Source organism: Musca domestica, unplaced genomic scaffold (assembly GCF_030504385.1).
Source record: "Musca domestica strain aabys unplaced genomic scaffold, Musca_domestica.polishedcontigs.V.1.1 13, whole genome shotgun sequence".
In the NCBI taxonomy this organism is placed as follows: domain Eukaryota; kingdom Metazoa; phylum Arthropoda; class Insecta; order Diptera; family Muscidae; genus Musca; species Musca domestica.
This window is the reverse complement of record NW_026712172.1, coordinates 2,024,772-2,045,677: the sequence shown is the minus strand read 5'-3', so window position 1 is coordinate 2,045,677 and position 20,906 is coordinate 2,024,772. Positions and strand designations below refer to the sequence as shown.

General features: G+C 33.4%; 1 protein-coding gene across 1 annotated transcript; it reads left to right on the top strand.

Annotated features, from left to right (window-relative positions):
- Positions 1 to 237: 237 nt before the first annotated feature.
- LOC131800869 (uncharacterized) lies at positions 238 to 1,236 on the top strand. The gene has a single exon (XM_059118723.1). The coding sequence runs from the start codon at positions 238 to 240 to the stop codon at positions 1,234 to 1,236; it is 999 nt and encodes a 332-aa protein (XP_058974706.1).
- Positions 1,237 to 20,906: the final 19,670 nt, after the last annotated feature.

Here is a 20,906-nt window from a genome sequence, read left to right as displayed (position 1 = left end):
ACGGAACAAATGGAGGAGAAAGATGAACAATCTTCGAAAAGGTGATATGGTCATCATCAAGGAAGATAATTTACCACCGATGAAGTGGCCATTGGGAAGAATTCTCAATGTGTTCGCTGGTGACGATGGAGCTGTACGAGTTGCTGATGTGAAAACATAAACTGGAGTATACAAACGGGCCATTCAGAGGCTGGCTCCACTGTTTCCAGAGGAGCATAGTGAATTATCCACAGACAGATGAGAGAAGAAATTAACATAATCAAGGCTAATCTTCCAATTTCGCATGCTTTACCAACGGACGATGAGAACTTGATTGAGCTCTATAAACTTATGAGCGTCAAGGGTGCAGTGACAAAGCATGAAGTCATCTTCGAGGTCAAGATACCCTTAGTCAATCAACAGTTTTTTGAATTATTCAAGGTAGTACCCGTTCCAACAATAAGGAATGGCACTCTAATAGCCATTAAGCCAGAAAAGTCATACTTGGCTACAGATGCGCACAGAGACGAATACATACTTTTCCAACCTGAGGACATATCAAGATGCCTTAAACCAAAGAATGACGAATACATCTGTAGAAATCAGCGGTCCAAACTCCGGAGGAACGCAGTCGCCAATCCCTGTGAAGTCAATATCTTTAATAATCATTCAACTGCCAATTGCAATCTCAACAAGATTATTGGATCTACAGTATGGACCCAATTGCATCATCCAAATAGATGGATTTTCGCTACTACTGTCGATGTTGAATCTTCTATTGTATGCGGTACGGAGACCAATCTTATCATCATCAAGATTGTCGGAATAATGGAGATGGGTTCCAACTGTGTCATGAAGAACCATTTTGTTACCATACATGGACATTTTGAACCCTCAAACAGCATACACACTTCATATGTGAGATTAAAAGACATCCATTCTATAAGTCCACCACAGGAAATAGAAAAGATTTTAACGCTCACGAACACAACTTCTTACAAGGTTCATCTGGAAGTATTGAATAATATACAACGGCAGTTGAATGAATCAACACTTAAGCATTTGCCACAACTTATCCACTCCACCAGCCTTCACCATCATACAGTTAGCTACACCTCGTTATGTTGCTGCATTATTATTCTGCTTGGTATGCTGAGTTGGAGAATGCATTTAAGGTTCAACAAACCAGCTCAATTTACACCTACTCCAGCTGTAAGAACTCACCAATCAGCGACAAATGGCTCCGTTTCTGCTTGAACACTGTCAACGCGGCGGAGAATGTTAACACATACGTATCTACATACATATTTATATTTAAGTTGTAGTTTAGTTGTGACGTATTTACAGCTTTATTCTAGTTTGTTAATTCAGCATTTTCATGTAAGCCATTTATTCACGTTTATTTAGGTTCAATATTTAACAATTTCATTTATTCACTTTGTATTAATAATATTTGACCTAGTTTTACTTTATGCAAGCAATCAATTATGTTAAGAAATTATTTGTATAAAAGAATGAAAATAATAAATAGTTAATCAGTTGTCTTTTGTAAAGTAACCATAACCAATTTGGATTTATTTTATAATCATCGTCTTTCCTTCAAGTTTATGTGCTTGTAAGGAGAATTTTAAGGACTGCAAGTGTCAATTCAAATTTATGTGTTTGAACTGAATCCCACTAGGTCCGATTTATATTAACAGCAGTGAAACAACTCACCAACCACAATATAACAATCTACAAAACTTAAGAAAATTGATCAATAATCGCAAATATAAAAAAAAAAAAACAAATCTACAACAGACATGCGTAAGAAGGTGGTAGAACAATGGGAAACATTCCGCAGAAATGATGAGGCACTCAAAAATATTATAAGGAGAAAGCGTATGAAATTGCACATAACATGAAAGAGGACATATGGAAGATTTTAAATGATGCAGAAGCAGAAGAATCCCACACCGTTAAAGTAAGTCCACAACAGGGTGATTTAAGTCCACAAGAGCATAGCTTAAATACACCACAGTTATCATTCAAATTAATGGATATGGGTGAAGTGACAAATGAAAACTGCAACAAACAAGCAAGATTATTACAAAATCAATTTAATTTTAACGTAGCAGAATTAAATTCTATGATAAAGCTGGTCGAAACCAAGAAAGACAAGTTATATTTAAAAAAAAAAAACTGCTTGAGAGACTGGAAGTCCAGATGAACATACTGTTCGACATTCGATCAGAAATGCGAGAGAAGGTGCAGGAAATGACTTTACGGAAGATCAGTGGGAGCAGTCCGGAGAAGATTTCAAAAAAGCTCAGATGCAAATAACAGAATTGTTTACATCATATTTCTGAAATTAGGACATTCAAAAAGAGGATGGTTATGTGAGGGACAAAACAAGCAACAAGAGCGATATGACTGCCGAGGAGATAACGAACAAGAACGAGATTGATCAACCAGTTTTGGTGATGGTTCAACTTCTATCATGTCATGAAGACAAGTGAGGGTACGAATTCTCTCCGTCAGAAAACTATCCAGGTCTTTCCACAATGAAATCGCTGTTTTATTTTTGACACTTTGCTCCCGCAGTGTCAATGTGACTTTTGGCAAACGTTGGAGACAAACGAAAACGATAATTGGATCCCAATGATCCGTAGGATATATGGACATCGCCGAAAAACATCCATTAATGCCGCGTTGAATTACTTTCAAACCAGAGCTACTTTCTATTTCAAGAACAGGAAGCGCTAAAAGAGATTTCAAATGACTATGGACGAGTAACCGAGGGTTATCATATTCGTCCTTCAAGGCATTCCACGCTAGACCGAAACTACGGTTGGTCAGAGGGAATCTCGAGACGATTTCTCGAACTTCTACGCTGGTTTTGCGCACTAAATAACAAAGGCGCTCATTAACACTCAAACGCGAATTATTAATATAAACCGGACCAAATCAATCTCTGAACATGGACCAGTTTTGAAACTATCATCGAAAAGGTCTATATCACAGGGAGGCAAAGCTAGGTTGTGAAAATTGTCTACTAGAGGAGGATCATCAAAATTCTTAACGACACTAGGATTCCCAATAGGCGGTATTGGGTAACTAGCTTGAACACCAACTTCACGAGAAGTATGAGTGGAAGAGTTCAAGTTTATTAAAGCAACATGTGCTTCTGGAGGAATATCACGTGGATGCTGCGATAACGATGCTAATGAACTGCTACGAGACGAGTTCAACGAGGACCTTTTCGACCGACTAACCTTAGACAGCCTGTTTTTTAACTGACTAAAGCAAACCATATATTTTTCCCTAGCTTCCTCATATTTTGTGGAATCAAAATCCGCTTTGGTACCCGCACCGGACGATTCCAAATAAGTTTCATATGATTCTAAACTCTCATCCGTTGCTTTATATACATGTTCTAAATTAGAGCTACGGGCTTATAATTCGAAATAATCTATATCCCCAATTTTTAATTTTCTAATGAGCTCTTGACCTTGTATAGTATCTTCAATTTACAATTGAAGACAGATTTTGCGACATGATTCTAATTCAAAAGATCAAATGGAATTGCAAAAAATTATCTTCTCTACCGAAATTGTAGAAAAAACCAACAAATTTTATCCAAAAGGTTTTCCAAAAAATAAAGAAAATTTAAATAAAAATAAAAATATTCAAAACTATTTACCAAATTTTATTTTTTCTTTTTGTTCAAAATATAATAGATGCGAAATAAATCAAAAAATTTCACAAAAAAAAAAAATAAGAACAAAAAACTCAAAATATTGACGAAGATATTCAGTTTTAGAATAATTGATCCAACACCAAGAAAATTGTCTGTGTTCAATTACTAACACAATAATTTAAATGTGCCGAATAAACTAAAATTGTCCAAAAATATTTTTAACTATTCATACACACACTTATATATAATATTCACAAAAATCTAACTTTGTACCAAACGTGTTACTTAACCACAATCGACCGTCCCGAGTGGTGTAGCGTACACGTAACAAAGAAGAACAACCAATCAATCAGTAACAAGGGTATGTATGTATACAGCGTGTGTGCATAAATGTGTCAACAAAATAAATATGTGAATATAATTGTGTATGATTATTGAGCACCGAACAATGCAATTTGTACTAAAAGAATTTATGCTTATATTTGTTGTTAGATTTTATTTTATTTATCTCATACGAGCATGAGATCACAACACAAATGTTACAAAACAAAAAGTGATAACATTCATGCAAAATAGAATACGCCAGATTCACTGTCTTTTTTTTTCAAATTATATTTCTTTTGCACTTGCACTGTTCGATGTTGTTGGACTTTGACCACAAACGAAAAAGGGAACTCCGCGACGTGATGTAAAGTGACCGTTTTGTTATTATACTAGTTTGTTTATTAGTTTTCGCGGGCTCACAACAATAAAAATGCACTGCACCTACCTTTTGTTTGTAAAGGAAAATTATGATGATGGGGATAATAATGATGTTGATGCAGATGATGCTATGATGATTACTTCTTCCCCACGAGAATAAAAGGCAAGAACCGAAAATACATCAATATCAATGGACTGTATTTTATAATACTTCAAGTATAGACAATCGGGCTGCAAAATCCATCTCGATTGGACCAAATGTTAATCCGAGATGGTGAATCCGGCTCGACAGGATCAAATGTAAACGCGCCGAAATTGCGCTCCGATAAAGGGGGAGAGAAAAATAAATAGAAATAAAACACGATCGTTTTAGTTTCTTATTCGAATAAATATATGAATTCTTTATTGGTATTCACATCAATAGGTAACTAAATTTACCTTTGTAATTACACACGAACGTGCAATGTTTACGATGTTGAGCACGAACACTCAACCGATAACAAGCAGGAATCACCAAGCCAGACTGGTAGACTGGTGGTAGCTTTAGCGCCAATTCGTTGAAATCTGATATTGACATATCAATGTTGCAATAAAAAGTAGAGAACAGATTTCAACGAATGTACAATACGATAAGTTTTGCAACAAACTGCACCACGATTCCATTTGAAATAAATGGATACAATTCTTACTTAAACAAATCTATGGGTTATGTTCTGAAAGATGTTATTTTTTTTTATTTTAAAAATTTTACATAAACCTGAAATAATAAATTCCTGAATTCATAAGAATGCACTATTGTCTTTCTTCCTCCACAAAGCACAAAATTTTCTTTTCAGCATTCCGTGGCAGGTGCGAGTTCGTGACTCCATCTGGTCAGACGATAGAAACCTACATATGTATCTGGTCATCATATTCATAAAAATTATCCTAGTATTAAGTTTAATTCATTTCTATTGTTATTGTAAACAGACCAGAACATAGACAGATCAATTTTTTTTTTTCATTACAGCCGCACTGCAAGGAGCCGGTGATGTAAATGCGAAATTCTTCGATCTGGCCAACCTAATTCTTCGTTTGTGTCCTCTCTGTGGTCATCTGGTCATCATATTCAGAAAAATTATCCTAGTATTAAGTTTAATTCATTTCCCTTGTTATTGTAAACATACCAGAACATAGACAGATCAAATTGTTTTTTTTTTCTTCGATCTGGCCAACCTAATTCTATGTCCCAAGTTTCGAGTCGATCCGTAAGCTTTACTTGTGTTTGTGCCGCTCAACTACTCAAAATGTCCGTTTGTGTCCTCTCTGTGGCTTTTCAATTTTCCTTTTTCCTTAATAAACATACTTGTAAACTAACCTGCAACCACAACTGTTATCATTGGTAAGCGACATTCAAATTTTCCAATTTAAATAAATAAAGAACCATAACTGTTCTTTTCCCCAATATTAAACTCATCCAATTATTTTTTTTTTATCCAAAACCGAGAGGAAAATATTTCTAATTCCAAGAAATAACAATAACAATCCAGCTTTCTAGGAAAATACCCACAAATTTGGCATTTTCAAAGTTTTTTGGATCAACTAGAAAACATGAGTGTATTACGTTAATAGAATTTTGATTTAGAAAATGTTTCCGTTAGATTATTCGTATATGTCCCATTAACACGTATCTCCCGATTTTCGCTTTCTAAAGGTTTCCGCCTTAATGCCAACTGTATTATATGTAATTTGTTATAATATTTGTTTGCAACTTAATCACTTACAAACGCTTAATGGTACTGGCTTCCGAAAGAAACGAATGATTTAGTCATCCTTACGATGGGTAACTATATCATTGTAAATGCCGATTCTGTTTGTTTATTTTTTCCGGGAGCAACAACTCTAGTTTAATATAAAAAAATTCTTAAAAAATTGAAGAGTTTTTACTAAACTAGAGTTAAGTCGTAATTTTTATTATAAAAAAATATACTTTTTCCTATTCTCCATTACTGTTTAAGATATCGATTTGGACTGTAAAATTATAAATTTTAATTTGGTTTTCTCCATTGTTTTGAAGGGCGAAGCAGATATTTTGCGAAACAGCTGTTTTCTTGCTAGATTTTATGTAGCGTTTCAATCACGTTGTTCGCTCTCAGACTTAGGTACACGAATTGACCCCGTTTAACGGCATAGTAAATTAATTCCTTTTTTATACCCTACGGGTATTATGTCTTTGTGCATTTGTTTGTAACAGGCAAAAGGAAACGAGATAGACCCATAGTTCCTTTTGATGATCTGCATAGAATCACATTCTGAGTCGATTTATGCATGTCCGTCCGTCTATCCATGTATTTTTGTAAACAAAGTACAGTTCGCATTTATTGCCCTATCCAGATGAAATTTTGCACAAATCATTTGTTTGGCCAAAGGACGAACCCTATTGAAATTGGAGATAATCGGTAAAAATTTAGATATAGCTCCCATATATATCTTTGTCCGAATTGCCTTTTATTGTGCACCAAACGTGTAATATCAGCCCGAATTGTATGGAATTTTCCATATACACCAAAATTAGGCCTGAAAATATGTATGCCAAATTTGAAATCGGTTCAGATATAGCTATAGCTCCCATAATATTTGCCCAAATGGGATGGAATTTGGCACATACGACCGAATTGAGTCTAGAAGGTAGTATGCAAAATTTGGTGAAGATCGGTTCAGATATAGCTATAGCTCCCATATATATTGTTCATCCGATTTGTTATTTTTTTCCTCCGCAGCCGTAATATGCACTCTGTAACAACAATATTTGGGGAAAGACATCAAATACAGCTCAGAAATACATTTGCTAAATTTTATCGAGATCGGTTCAGATTTTGATATATCTCCCATATATAACTTCGTCCGATTTACATTTTATTGTGCAGCAAACGTCTAATATTTGCCCAAATGGGATGAAATTTGGCACTTGCGAACTGAGTTCAGAAGCTATTATGTCAAATTTGGTGAAGATCGGTTCAGATATAGCTATAGCTCCCATATATACTGTTCATCCGATTTGTTAAATTTGTTACCCACAACCGTAATATGCACTCCGTAACAACGATATTCAGGGAAATATATCAAATACAGCTCAGAAATATCTTTGCCAAATTTTATCGAGATCGGTTCCGATTTGGATATAGCTCCCATATATATCTTTATCCGATTTCAAATTAATTGTCTACCAAATGGGCAATACAAGTTCGAATTTAAAAGATACAAATGCTTCGGCATATTTAGTCCTTTGAACTTTATTCTCCCATAAAAACTTTTAATTGTTATGCGGAGCTCTACTAAATTAGCAAAGTGGTGTAAGGTATCATAAAGTCGGCCCCGCCCGACTTTAACACTTTCTTTACTGGTTTTAATTTTGTTTGTTGATTTTAATGGGAATTTATACGAATATACATGAAATTCTCCCAATATTTTCTTCTATACATATAGAAGAAAATATTGTTTTTCTCCCAAAGATTTATTACGTCATTAATTTTACAATTTTCATTCATGTTTTCAACTTATTTCACACATATTCACATATTTCTACTTAGTTCTGAGTGCGATTTGAATGGAACAAAGAACAAAAATCTTTGTTCGCTCAGCAAATTTTGTATGGGATATTAAGCATAGACAAATAAAGGTATAGACTAAAAAGTTTTAAAATTTACCCCTTCCGGCAGATGTTACTATGGTTGATCTTGGGCCAGTAAAGTCACTCAGGATCACACGACTTCAAAAACAAGTTATTAATTTTCTGCTGTTTAAGTTCTATATTTTTATATTTCACGACATATTTGGATAATGTAAAAGTAAACAAAGTCACTGCATCGTTTTTATTGATAAATAATAAAAAATCATAAAAATATTCAATATTTTCTATTTTGAGAGAATTGAGTGAGTCTTCTTAGCCTCTCTCACAGCATGAACAACATCTATTGAAGCACTTTTTTCAGAGATAACAGATGAGACAACTTTTTAGTCTATACCTTTATTTGTCCATGAATTAAGTACATATTTCTTAATTAATGGTCGAACAAGGAATAGAGAGCGAATCATGTGCCATGTGAATTTAGCATTACTGAGTAGTTTTTACCATGGTAGAACAATAAAGTTAGATTCATCAACGCTTGGGAACATTGATATGTAACAAAATTTAACATGTTTTTTTTTTTTTTCAAATATAATAAGATTTTTATATGTTTTCTTATACAAAGATAATCGGATGTTATTATAATACGCGTTTTCAAACATATTTTACAAATTTGAATAATTTTTCATTCAAAATAGATTTGACAGTTCATTGTCCCAACAGCTTTGTCAATGCCATTACCTCATTATTCTATCATGAGTTTTTACTGTAGAAGTTATCGTTAATACCTATTATAACCTAGCTATTTAATGCCAGGATAATTTGTACAAAGTTTTACTGGAAGCTGTTCGTTTACCTAAAAGTCCAGTAAGTGACACATTTTGACATTTGACTTAATGAGAGTTTGTGAATCCTTATTGGGGAAATTTTCCAGTAAAATCAGCTGTTCAATAAAGTTGTGTTGTAAACAAACAAACAAATTTAATAATCTATTTTTTTGAGCAAATAAGCTATTGAATTTATAAATAACCAGTAAAGAAAGTCTTAAAGTCGGGCGGGGCCGACTTTATGATACCCTACACCACTTTGCTAATTTAGTAGAGCTCCACATAACAATTAAAAGTTTTTATGGGAGAATTCAATCATACACACTATGATTATAATTATAATTTAAAGTTCAAGGACTAAATATGCCGAAGCATTTGTATATTTTAAATTCGGAATTATATTACCCATTTGGTGCACAATTAATTTGAAATCGGATAAAGTTATATATGGGTGCTATATCCAAATCTGAACCGATCTCTATAAAATTTGGCAAAGATATTTCTGAGCTGTATTTGATATATTTCCCTGAATATCGTTGTTACGGAGTGCATACTACGGTTGTGGGTAACAAATATAACAAATCGGATGAAAAATATATATGGAAGCTACAGCTATATCGGAACCGATCTTCACCAAATTTGACATACTACCTTCTAGACTCAATTCGGTCGTATGTGCCAAATTCCCTCCCATTTGGGCAAATATTAGACGTTTGGTGCACAATAAAATGTAAATCGGACGAAGTTATATATGGGAGCTATATCCAAATCTGAACCGATCTCGATAAAATTTAGCAAATGTATTTCTGAGCTGTATTTGATATATTTCCCCAAATATTGTTGTTGCATAGTGCATATTACGGCGGCGGTGGACGAAAATAACAAATGGGATGAACAATATATATGGGAGCTATAGCTATATCTGAACCGATTTCAAATTTGGCATACATATTTTCAGGCCTAATTTTGGTGTATATGGAAAATTCCATACAATTCGGGCTGATATTACACGTTTGTTGCACAATAAAAAGCAAATTGGACGAAGATATATATGGGAGCTATATCTAAATTTTGACCGATTATCTCCAATTTCAATAGGGTTCGTCCTTGGGCCAAACAAAAGATCTTTGCAAAATTGCATCTGGATCGGGCAATAAATGCGACCTGTACTTTGTTTACAAAAATACATGGACAGACGGACGGGCGGACAGACGGACGGACGGACAGACGGACGGACGGACATGCATAAATCGACTCAGAAAGTGATTCTATGCAGATCATCAAAAGGAACTATGGGTCTATCTCGTTTCCTTCTGCCTGTTACAAACAGATGCACAAAGACATAATACCCTGACCACCTTGTGGTGTAGGGTATAAAAATTGATGGGGGACAGGTAGGTAAGATGAAAATAAATAATTTCAGAGCGGATGATGATAATTTCAGAACGATGGATGAAGAAAACGTATGTAAAGATGACAACTAAGCTATAATATAATAATATGAGCTATTTTGTTTATTTAGATGTCTAATCTAGCTACAAATCATGCATTGAAGTTGCACGAATAATAGGTATTTGTTACAAACGGCGTTTTTGTGCATGGAAACGGTTTATGTTTTTTTTTTCTTATTAATTTTGTAAAAACAAATAAACTGCATCAAAATATTTCTGCTGTTATAATTAGCGTTATGTTGTTTTGATGGAACAGCTGTTATCTTACAAATGTTTTTGGAAGATGCTGTTCGTTTACTTCTTAAAATATTTTTATCGAGAGAAAAAAGTATTTTTTATCAGTTACTTCTTACTGAGTAAATGGTTCTAGTTATTACATACATACTGTTATATACATTTTGACAATGAGATGTTGTCAAAAGAATAATTTTAAAAAATCAAGTTAAAAAACAGTAAGTTCGGCCGGCCCAAACTTTGAATACCGTCCACCATTTGGAATGAATTTGGAAATTTTCAAAGAATATAATCCTTAAAAAATTCTGTTTAAATTTTAAAAATACCGAATATAGCCGTTTTATTGGGGTCTATACGACGTGGACTTACAAAGACATTGTTTGTCATAAGCCATTGCCATATTCATATTCGATAACTTGAAATATACGATGAATAATGTAACTAAAATCATCTAAATATCGTATACAGGGAGGTACCGTTATATCGGAAGGTGTGAAGACCTGGACCAGTCAGATAATTTTCTGTCAGAGGCTATAACATCCATTATGAAGTTTAAATACGACATCTCAAACAATATCGGTGGGTATTGTACCCAAACTCGTCAAAATACCGAATATAGGGAGGTACTGATATATGGGGCCTATACGAAGACGTAGACATGCACAGACAATTTTCTGTCATAGGCTGTAGTATCCATTACGAACTTGAAATACCAAGACATGGACCTGCACAATAATTTTTCGGTCTTAGGCTGTACTATCCTTTAGAACTTCAAATATCAAATTTGAAACAATTCCGGTGAATAATGACGATTAATTCATCAAAATACCGAATATTGGGAGGTACTGTTATATGGGGGTTATACGAAGACGTGGACCTGCACAGACAATTTTCTGTCTTAGGCTGTAGTATCCATTACGAACTTCAAACACCAATTTTGAAACAATTCCGGTGAATAATGACGCTAAAATCATCAAAATACCGAATATTGGGAGGTACCGTTATATGGGGGATACACGAAGACGTAGACCTGCACAGACAATTTTCTGTCTTAGGCTATAGTATCTATTACGAACTAGAAATACCCATTTTGAAACAATTCCGGTGAATAATGTCGCGAAAATCATCAAAATACCGAATATAGGGAGGTACAGTTATATGGGGGTTATACGAAGACATGGATCTGCACAAACAATTTTCTGTATTAGGCTGTAGTATCCATAACGAACTTCAAATACCAAATTTTAAACAATGCCGGTGAATAATGACGCTAAAATCATCTAAATACCGAATGTTGAGAGGTACCGTTTAATGGGGGCTATACGAAGATGTAGACCTGCACAAACAATTTTCTGTCATAGGCTGTAGTATCTATTACGAATTTTAAATACCAAATTTGAAACAATTCCGGTGAATAATGTCGCTAAAATCATCAAAATACCGAATATCGGGAGGTACTTTTATATGGGGGCTATATGAAATTTAAGAACTTAAACTGCCTACTGGCAGGTTAGCCTTTATCTCGATTCGTTCGAATGATAACGTGATGACAACAGACAGACGGACATCGCTAAATCGACATAGAACTTTACGCTGATGAAGAATATATTTACTTTGTTGGGTCGAGGAGTTATAAACGGAATGACAAAGTTAATATACCCTCCATAGTATAGCGTGATCTTACTTTCTTGATTCTATCATGCCTTCGTGTTACAAAGATATGGATCATATAACTGTCTTCACGTTGAAAATAGTGCGGAAGAAATCGATTGTATATTTCAGATTTGAAAATCTATTTTATTTAAATAATGACACGATCGATTACTATAGAAAAGGCTTGCTATAATGGTAAAATTAAGAATGTAAAGTCAATTCAAACAAACATTCCCATCTTTGCAATTTCTCTAATTTAGCTTATCAAATTTCACTGCATGGAAAACTGGTTCCATCTCTGATATGTGCATATATAATGGATTTTGGCAATGAAATGTTGTCAAATAAATAATTTTGAAAAAATTTTAAACATACGCAAGTCACAAGTCATATAACCGACTTTACCTTCTTCGTTGTATCATGGTTGCTGAATTCGATATAGCAAATGAGTCTACTCATGGTACAATAAAAAGGTATGGTAGGGCTACCAGCAGATGATTACAATTTTTTTCTAAATGTGCCCGACTGCCAATGCCAATTTTGTGTTTGTATTATTGCTTTGAAAAATAAAATCAAAATATTTTCAAAATCAATGATTGGGAGAAACATAAATTGAGGGTAGCGCATTTATTAATATTAACCAGATTTTCCATGAAATTGAAAGATTGAATACTTAGGATCATATTTTTGAGAGAACATCCAGGCATTTCATTAATCTTTTGCGCTTTTTGACTCATTTTAAAAATGAACAAAGAATATCAAATATATGAAAACAAAATTTTGGATATAATTTTGAACAATTCTCACAGGAAGAGTGCATAACATCAGGTCTGTATTTTTGTAGTTTTACGAAGCTGTTCTACCTCTTTATTATACTGTGAGTCTACCTCTATTGCTTCATGAGTAGAGCTATAGTGTAATTATTACAGGTAGCAACAAATCCCAGCTGATTTGGCTCTATAACAAGACGTTTTATGATTTAATTTCATTTCTTGACATACAAATGGTATAAACTCTTTTTATATACAATTTCGCTGCAATTCAATGTGAAGCTTTTTCCTAGCAATAAAAAATATGGCTTTGCAGAATACCCGCAGCTAACAACTATATATTCAAGGGAATGATAAAAATAGTAAAAATTAAATATTCTATTCTATTCTTTTGCATTTTAAGTTTAAAAATCTAAATTCCAAAAATGAACATTTTTGAAATTAAAATAATTTATTGAATATTAATTGTTTTACGTATGTATGTACAAAAACGAATTTATATGTGGTTGTTGTTACGTTTGTTGTACAACAACACTTGCTGTTACCTCTATTATTCTAGAAGAATATAGCAATGACATGAAACACTTTGTACGCAAATGTATTGTTTCGAATAATAAATCAAGTAAGTGATATTGAAAATTTTCAATTTCTTTTTTGGTTTGGAGGTTTTTTTTTGTTTGTGACACATATGTGTATTAAAGTGTAGCACAAGACGAATTGTTTGAATCGTGTTTTCTTTCGACACACTGACTTTGTCTACTCAATCATTTGCTAAATAGTTGATTGGCATTGGCAACCAAAAACAAACCCCAGTTTAATTCATGTGTGTCCCTGTCAATGGTCGACTCGACAATAAGTATGGTGTACTCGACAAAAGCAGTATGTGGACGATGACAGCGAATCATGTCGTCGATATGGTTGTGTCATTTGTATTTGCGTGTTTTAATTAAGCGTGTGTTTGTAAAACAACGACGGTGTGATGTAATTGTGAAACAATAAACATATTTATTAGAAGTATAAAATGAAGTTTAATTTTTTTTTTGTAAAATTGCGTATTCTTGTATCTTGCATAACTGAATTTTTGTGAAGTAAAAAACAAAATACTTCGATCATGCGTTCCGTTGTAACTTATTGCTACTCGGACGAACACCGTCGTAATAACTATTACCAAGTGTTTTCGAATGCGCGCTTTTAAGAAAATTTGAACTAATTTTAAATTGTGGTTATGCTCACAGATACTCTGCTTGAAATTCCTGCGAAAGACTTTTTGTCCCTCATAATATACGACCCTCCCTAGAGCGAAGATTGTAGGTCCTTTGATTCCTTCCAAACTGTTTACACATAACCCCTTTAGCTCTGCTACCCATGATAGCCAACAAATCATTTTTATCAAACCTGACAGTCCTGTCATGTAGCATTTGCAAATGATGAAGCAGTGAATAAACGAATGCATTAGTAATCATCTGTTGGTCGAAGGTTAAAAAATATCCAAAGCTACTGAGCAATTAATCCCAGTTCTTTTGGTTCGGAGATATACAAGACTTCATTGCGGACAAAACGAATCTATTAACGCGTTCAGAGGCGTTTGTCTGAATTGTATTAATGGCTGTAAAGATATGATAGACATTGTATTGTTTTAAAAACTGCCTAAACAAATTGGATTTAAACGGTCTCCGACAATCGTTTCAGGCATTCCAAGGTGTAAAACGATTCGGATTATTAATTACCACATCAGATATAAACTTTTTCACTGGCTTAATAAATGGGAAATTACTGTAATGGTCTAGCTCAACGAATATCCCTATATTTCCAGATTTAGATCTCGGATAATGTCAGAGGAAATCAATATAAATTCCAGGAACAGCTGACCTTCCTTCGGGCTTATTCCAAATTTCAATGTAATCGAGTTTGGTACATAACATATATGACATCGGCCGAAAATATATATACCTAAACCAATTTCAATATAATTTGGCAAATTTTTTGTGGTACCAAATCTCGCCACTCTACTCGAATTTCATTAAAAATCGAACTACATATCGCGTTGGGTGCACCATATATGTGAAAATATATATGGGAGCTATATCCAAATCGAAACCGATTTTAATATAATTTGACAATTTTATTTTCTGATCACATCCCGTCGCGTATTTCAAATTTTATTGGAATCGAACATACATATCGTGTTTGGGGCATCAAATAAACGAAATCGGTCGAAAATATATATGGTAGCTGTATGCTGTTTCTTATTTTCGTACCAATCTTAGTCACACATTCCAAATTTCATTGGAATTACATACGTATCGTATTTGGTGAGTCAACTATGTGAAATCGGTCGAAAATATATATGGGAGCTATATCCAAATCTGAATCGATTTTAATATAATTTGACAAATTTATTTTCTGATCACATCCCGTTGCATATTTAAAATTTCATTGAAAACATATATGGAAGCTATATCCAAATTTGTACCGATTTCAATATAATTTGACAAATTCATTTTTTAACAAACTCCGTCACTTATTTTAAATAACATTGGAATCGAACATAATTATCACGTTTAATGCATCAAATTAACGAAATCGGTGGAAAATATATATGGGATCTATATCCAAATCTGTACCGATTTCAATATAATTTAGCAAATTTATTTTCCGATTAAATCCAGTCACTCATTTCAGATTTCATTGGAATCGAACATACATATCGTTTTTTGGGACATTAAGGTAAGATGAAAATAAATAATTTCAGAGCGAATGATGATAATTTCAGAACGATGGATGTGGAAAACGTATGTAAAGATGACAACTAAGCTATAATATAATAATATGAGCTATTTTGTTTATTTAGATGTCTAATCTAGCTACAAATCATGCATTGGAGTTGCACGAATAATAGGTATTTGTTACATACGGCGTTTTTGTGCATGGAAACGGTTTATGTTTTTTTTTTATTAATTTTGTAAAAACAAATAAACTGCATCAAAATATTTCTGCTGTTATAATTAGCGTTATGTTGTTTTGATGGATCAGCTGTTATCTTACAAATGTTTTTGGAAGATGCTGTTCGTTTACTTCTTAAAATATTTTTATCGAGAGAAAAAAGTATTTTTTATCAGTTACTTCTTACTGAGTAAATGGTTCTAGTTATTACATACATACTGTTATATACATTTTGACAATGAGATGTTGTCAAAAGAATAATTTAAAAAAATCAAGTTAAAAACAGTAAGTTCGGCCGGGCCAAACTTTGAATACCGTCCACCATTTGGAATGAATTTGGAAATTTTCAAAGAATATAATCCTTAAAAAATTCTGTTTAAATTTTAAAAATACCGAATATAGCCGTTTTATTGGGGTCTATACGACGTGGACTTACAAAGACATTGTTTGTCATAAGCCATTGCCATATTCATATTCGATAACTTGAAATATACGGTGAATAATGTAACTAAAATCATCTAAATATCGTATACAGGGAGGTATCGTTATATCGGAAGGTGTGAAGACCTGGACCAGTCAGATAATTTTCTGTCAGAGGCTGTAGCATCCATTATGAAGTTTAAATACGACATCTCAAACAATATCGGTGGGTATTGTACCCAAAATGGTCAAAATACCGAATATAGGGAGGTACTGATATATGGGGCCTATACGAAGACGTAGACATGCACAGACAATTTTCTGTCATAGGCTGTAGTATCCATTACGAACTTGAAATACCAAGACATGGATACGAAGACATGGACCTGCACAATAATTTTTCGGTCTTAGGCTGTACTATCCTTTAGAACTTCAAATATCAAATTTGAAACAATTCCGGTGAATAATGACGATAAATTCATCAAAATACCGAATATTGGGAGGTACTGTTATATGGGGGTTATACGAAGACGTGGACCTGCACAGACAATTTTCTGTCTTAGGCTGTAGCATTTATTACGAACTTCAAACACCAATTTTGAAACAATTCCGGTGAATAATGACGCTAAAATCATCAAAATACCGAATATTGGGAGGTACCGTTATATGGGGGATATACGAAGACGTAGACCTGCACAGACAATTTTCTGTCTTAGGCTATAGTATCTATTATAAACTAGAAATACCCATTTTGAAACAATTCTGGTGAATAATGTCGCTAAAATCACCAAAATACCGAATATCGGGAGGTACCGTTATATGAGGGCTATACGAAGACGTGGACCTGCACAGTAATTTTTCTGTCATAGGCTGTACTATCCTTTGGAACTTCAAATATCAAATTTGAAATAATTCCGGTGAATAATGTCGATAAAATCATCAAAATACCGAATATAGTGAGGTACAGTTATATGGGGGTTATACGAAGACGTGGACCTGCACAAACAATTTTCTGTATTAGGCTGTAGTATCTATCCATAACGAACTTCAAATACCAAATTGAAACAATGCCGGTGAATAATGACGCTAAAATCATCTAAATACCGAATGTTGAGAGGTACCGTTTAATGGGGGCTATACGAAGACGTAGACCTGCACAAACAATTTTCTGTCATAGGCTGTAGTATCTATTACGAATTTTAAATACCAAATTTGAAACAATTCCGGTGAATAATGTCGCTAAAATCATCAAAATACCGAATATCGGGAGGTACTTTTATATGGGGGCTATATGAAATTTAAGAATTTAAACTGCCTACTGGCAGGTTAGCATTTATCTCGATTCGTTCGAAAGATAGCGTGATGACAACAGACAGACGACATAGAATTTTACACTGGTGAAGAATATATTTACTTTGTTGGGTCGAGGAGTTATAAACGGAATGACAAAGTTAATATACCCTCCATAGTATAGCGTGATCTTACTTTCTTGATTCTATCATGCCTTCGTGTTACAAAGATATGGATCATATAACTGTCTTCACGTTGAAAATAGTGCGGAAGAAATCGATTGTATATTTCAAATTTGAAAATCTATTTTATTTGAATAATGACACTATCGATTACTATAGAAAAGGCTTGCTATAATGGTAAAATTAAGAAGGTAAAGTCATTTCAAACAAACATTCGCATCTTTGCAATTTCTCTAATTTAGCTTATCAAATTTCACTGCATGGAAAACTGGTTCCATCTCTGATATGTGCATGTATAATAGATTTTGGCAAAGAAATGTTGTCAAATAAATAATTTTGAAAAAATTTTAAACATACACAAGTCACAAGTCATATAACCGACTTTACCTTCTTCGTTGTATCATGGTTGCTAAATTCGATATAGCAAATGAGTCTACTCATGGCACAATAAAAAGGTATGATTACATTTTTTTTTCTAAATGTGCCCGACTTCTGCCAATTTTGTGTTTGTATTATTGCTTTGAAAAATAAAATCAAAATATTTTCAAAATCAATGATTGGGAGAAACATAAATTGAGGGGAGCGCATTTATTAATATTAACCAGATGCCATGGAATTTGACTCATTTTAAAAATGAACAAAGAATATCAAATATATGAAAACAAAATTTTGGATATAATTTTGAACAATTCTCACAGGAAGAGTGCATAACATCAGGTCTGTATTTTTGTAGTTTTACGAAGCTGTTCTACCTCTTTATTATACTGTGAGTCTACCTCTATTGCTTCATGAGTAGAGCTATAGTGTAATTATTACAGGTAGCAACAAATCCCAGCTGATTTGGCTCTATAACAAGACGTTTTATGATTTAATTTCATTTCTTGACATACAAATGGTATAAACTCTTTTTATATACAATTTCGCTGCAATTCAATGTGAAGCTTTTTCCTAGCAATAAAAAATATGGCTTTGCAGAATACCCGCAGCTAACAACTATATATTCAAGGGAATGATAAAAATAGTAAAAATTAAATATTCTATTCTATTCTTTTGCATTTTAAGTTAAAAAATCTAAATTCCAAAAATGAACATTTTTGAAATTAAAATAATTTATTGAATATTAGTTGTTTACGTATGTATGTACAAAAACGAATTTATATGTGGTTGTTGTTACGTTTGTTGTACAACAACACTTGCTGTTACCTCTATTATTCTAGAAGAATATAGCAATGACATGAAACACTTTGTACGCAAATGTATTGTTTCGAATAATAAATCAAGTAAGTGATATTGAAAATTTTCAATTTCTTTTTTGGTTTGGAGGTTTTTTTTGTTTGTGACACATATGTGTATTAAAGTGTAGCACAAGACGAATTGTTTGAATTGTGTTTTCTTTCGACACACTGACTTTGTCTACTCAATCATTTGCTAAATAGTTGATTGGCATTGGCAACCAAAAACAAACCCCAGTTTAATTCACGTGTGTCCCTGTCAATGGTCGACTCGACAATAAGTATGGTGTACTCGAAAAAAGCAGTATGTGGACGATGACAGCGAATCATGTCGTCGATATGGTTGTGTCATTTGTATTTGCGTGTTTTAATTAAGAGTGTGTTTGTATAACAACGACGGTGTGATGTAATTGTGAAACAATAAACATATTTATTAGAAGTATAAAATGAAGTTTAATTTTTTTTTTTTGTAAAATTGCGTATTCTTGTATCTTGCATAACTTAATTTCTGTGAAGTAAAAAACAAAATACTTCGATCATGCGTTCCGTTGTAACTTATTGCTACTCGGACGAACACCGTCGTAATAACTATTACCAAGTGTTTTCGAATGCGCGCTTTTAAGAAAATGGGAACTAATTTTAAATTGTAGTTATTCTCACAGATACTCTGCTTGAAATTCCTGCGAAAGACTTTTTGTCCCTCATAATATACGACCTCCCTAGAGCGAAGATTGTAGGTCCTTTGATTCCTGCCAAACTGTTTACACATAACCCCTTTAGCTCTGCTACCCATGATAGCCAACAAATCATTTTTATCAAACCTGACAGTCCTGTCATGTAGCATTTGCAAATGATGAAGCAGTGAATAAACGAAGGCATTAGTAATCATCTGTTGGTCGAAGGTTAAAAAATATCCGATGCTACTGAGCAATTGATCCCAGTTCTTTTGGTTCAGAGATATACAAGACTTCATTGCGGACAAAACGAATCTATTAACGCGTTCAGAGGCGTTTGTCTGAATTGTATTAATGGCTGTAAAGATATGATAGACATTGTATTGTTTTAAAAACTGCCTAAACAAATTGGATTTAAATGGTCTCCGACAATGGTTTCAGGCATTCCAAGGTGTAATGTGGCGTTTCCACTGCACTTGATTCGCTCTCTATTCGTTGTTTGACCCTTAACTATGAAAAAGCTACCTAATTCTTCACACAAAATTTTCTGAGCGAACACTCATATTTGTACGTTGTTCAAATCAAATCACTCTCAGAACAACGAAAAAATATGTCCCATCCCAAACAAATGAGAGCATTTATCGAAAAAATAAATTATGACATTTAAAAATTAAAAATAGAAAAATTTAATAAAATTTTAAAAATTTTTGGGAAGACTGAAAATTATGAATGAAAACTACAATGTTGAATGGCGTATGTACATTCAAACGAAAGAAAATTTTGTTTTCTCTCTCATTCGAGGTACGCATTTGGTCCACGAGTTGAAATTTCAACAGAAAACTGCAAACAAAAGAGGCAATATTTTCAAAATGTTTCTATCGGCAGAAAAAATGTTTGACAAGTGTCTCTCCAGCAGAATTTAAAAATGGAAAAACACAAAAATATGTTCAAAATGTCAACATTTACAAAAAAAGTTGAAAACGTGAATGAAAATTGTAAAATTAATGATATAATAAATCTTTGGGAGGAAAACAATAATTTCTTCTATTCGTATTAGTGAGAATTTCATGTATTTTCGTATAAATTTCCATTAAAATCAACAAACAAAATTTTTGAGAAAAGGAGTTATTTTACTATGCATTACGAATCGTGCCGTATGAACGGGTTAATTCGTGTACGTAATTCTGAGAGCGAACAACGTTGTTCGGTTTTCAATGGAAACATGCTATAAAACGATTCGGATTATTAATTACCACATCAGAT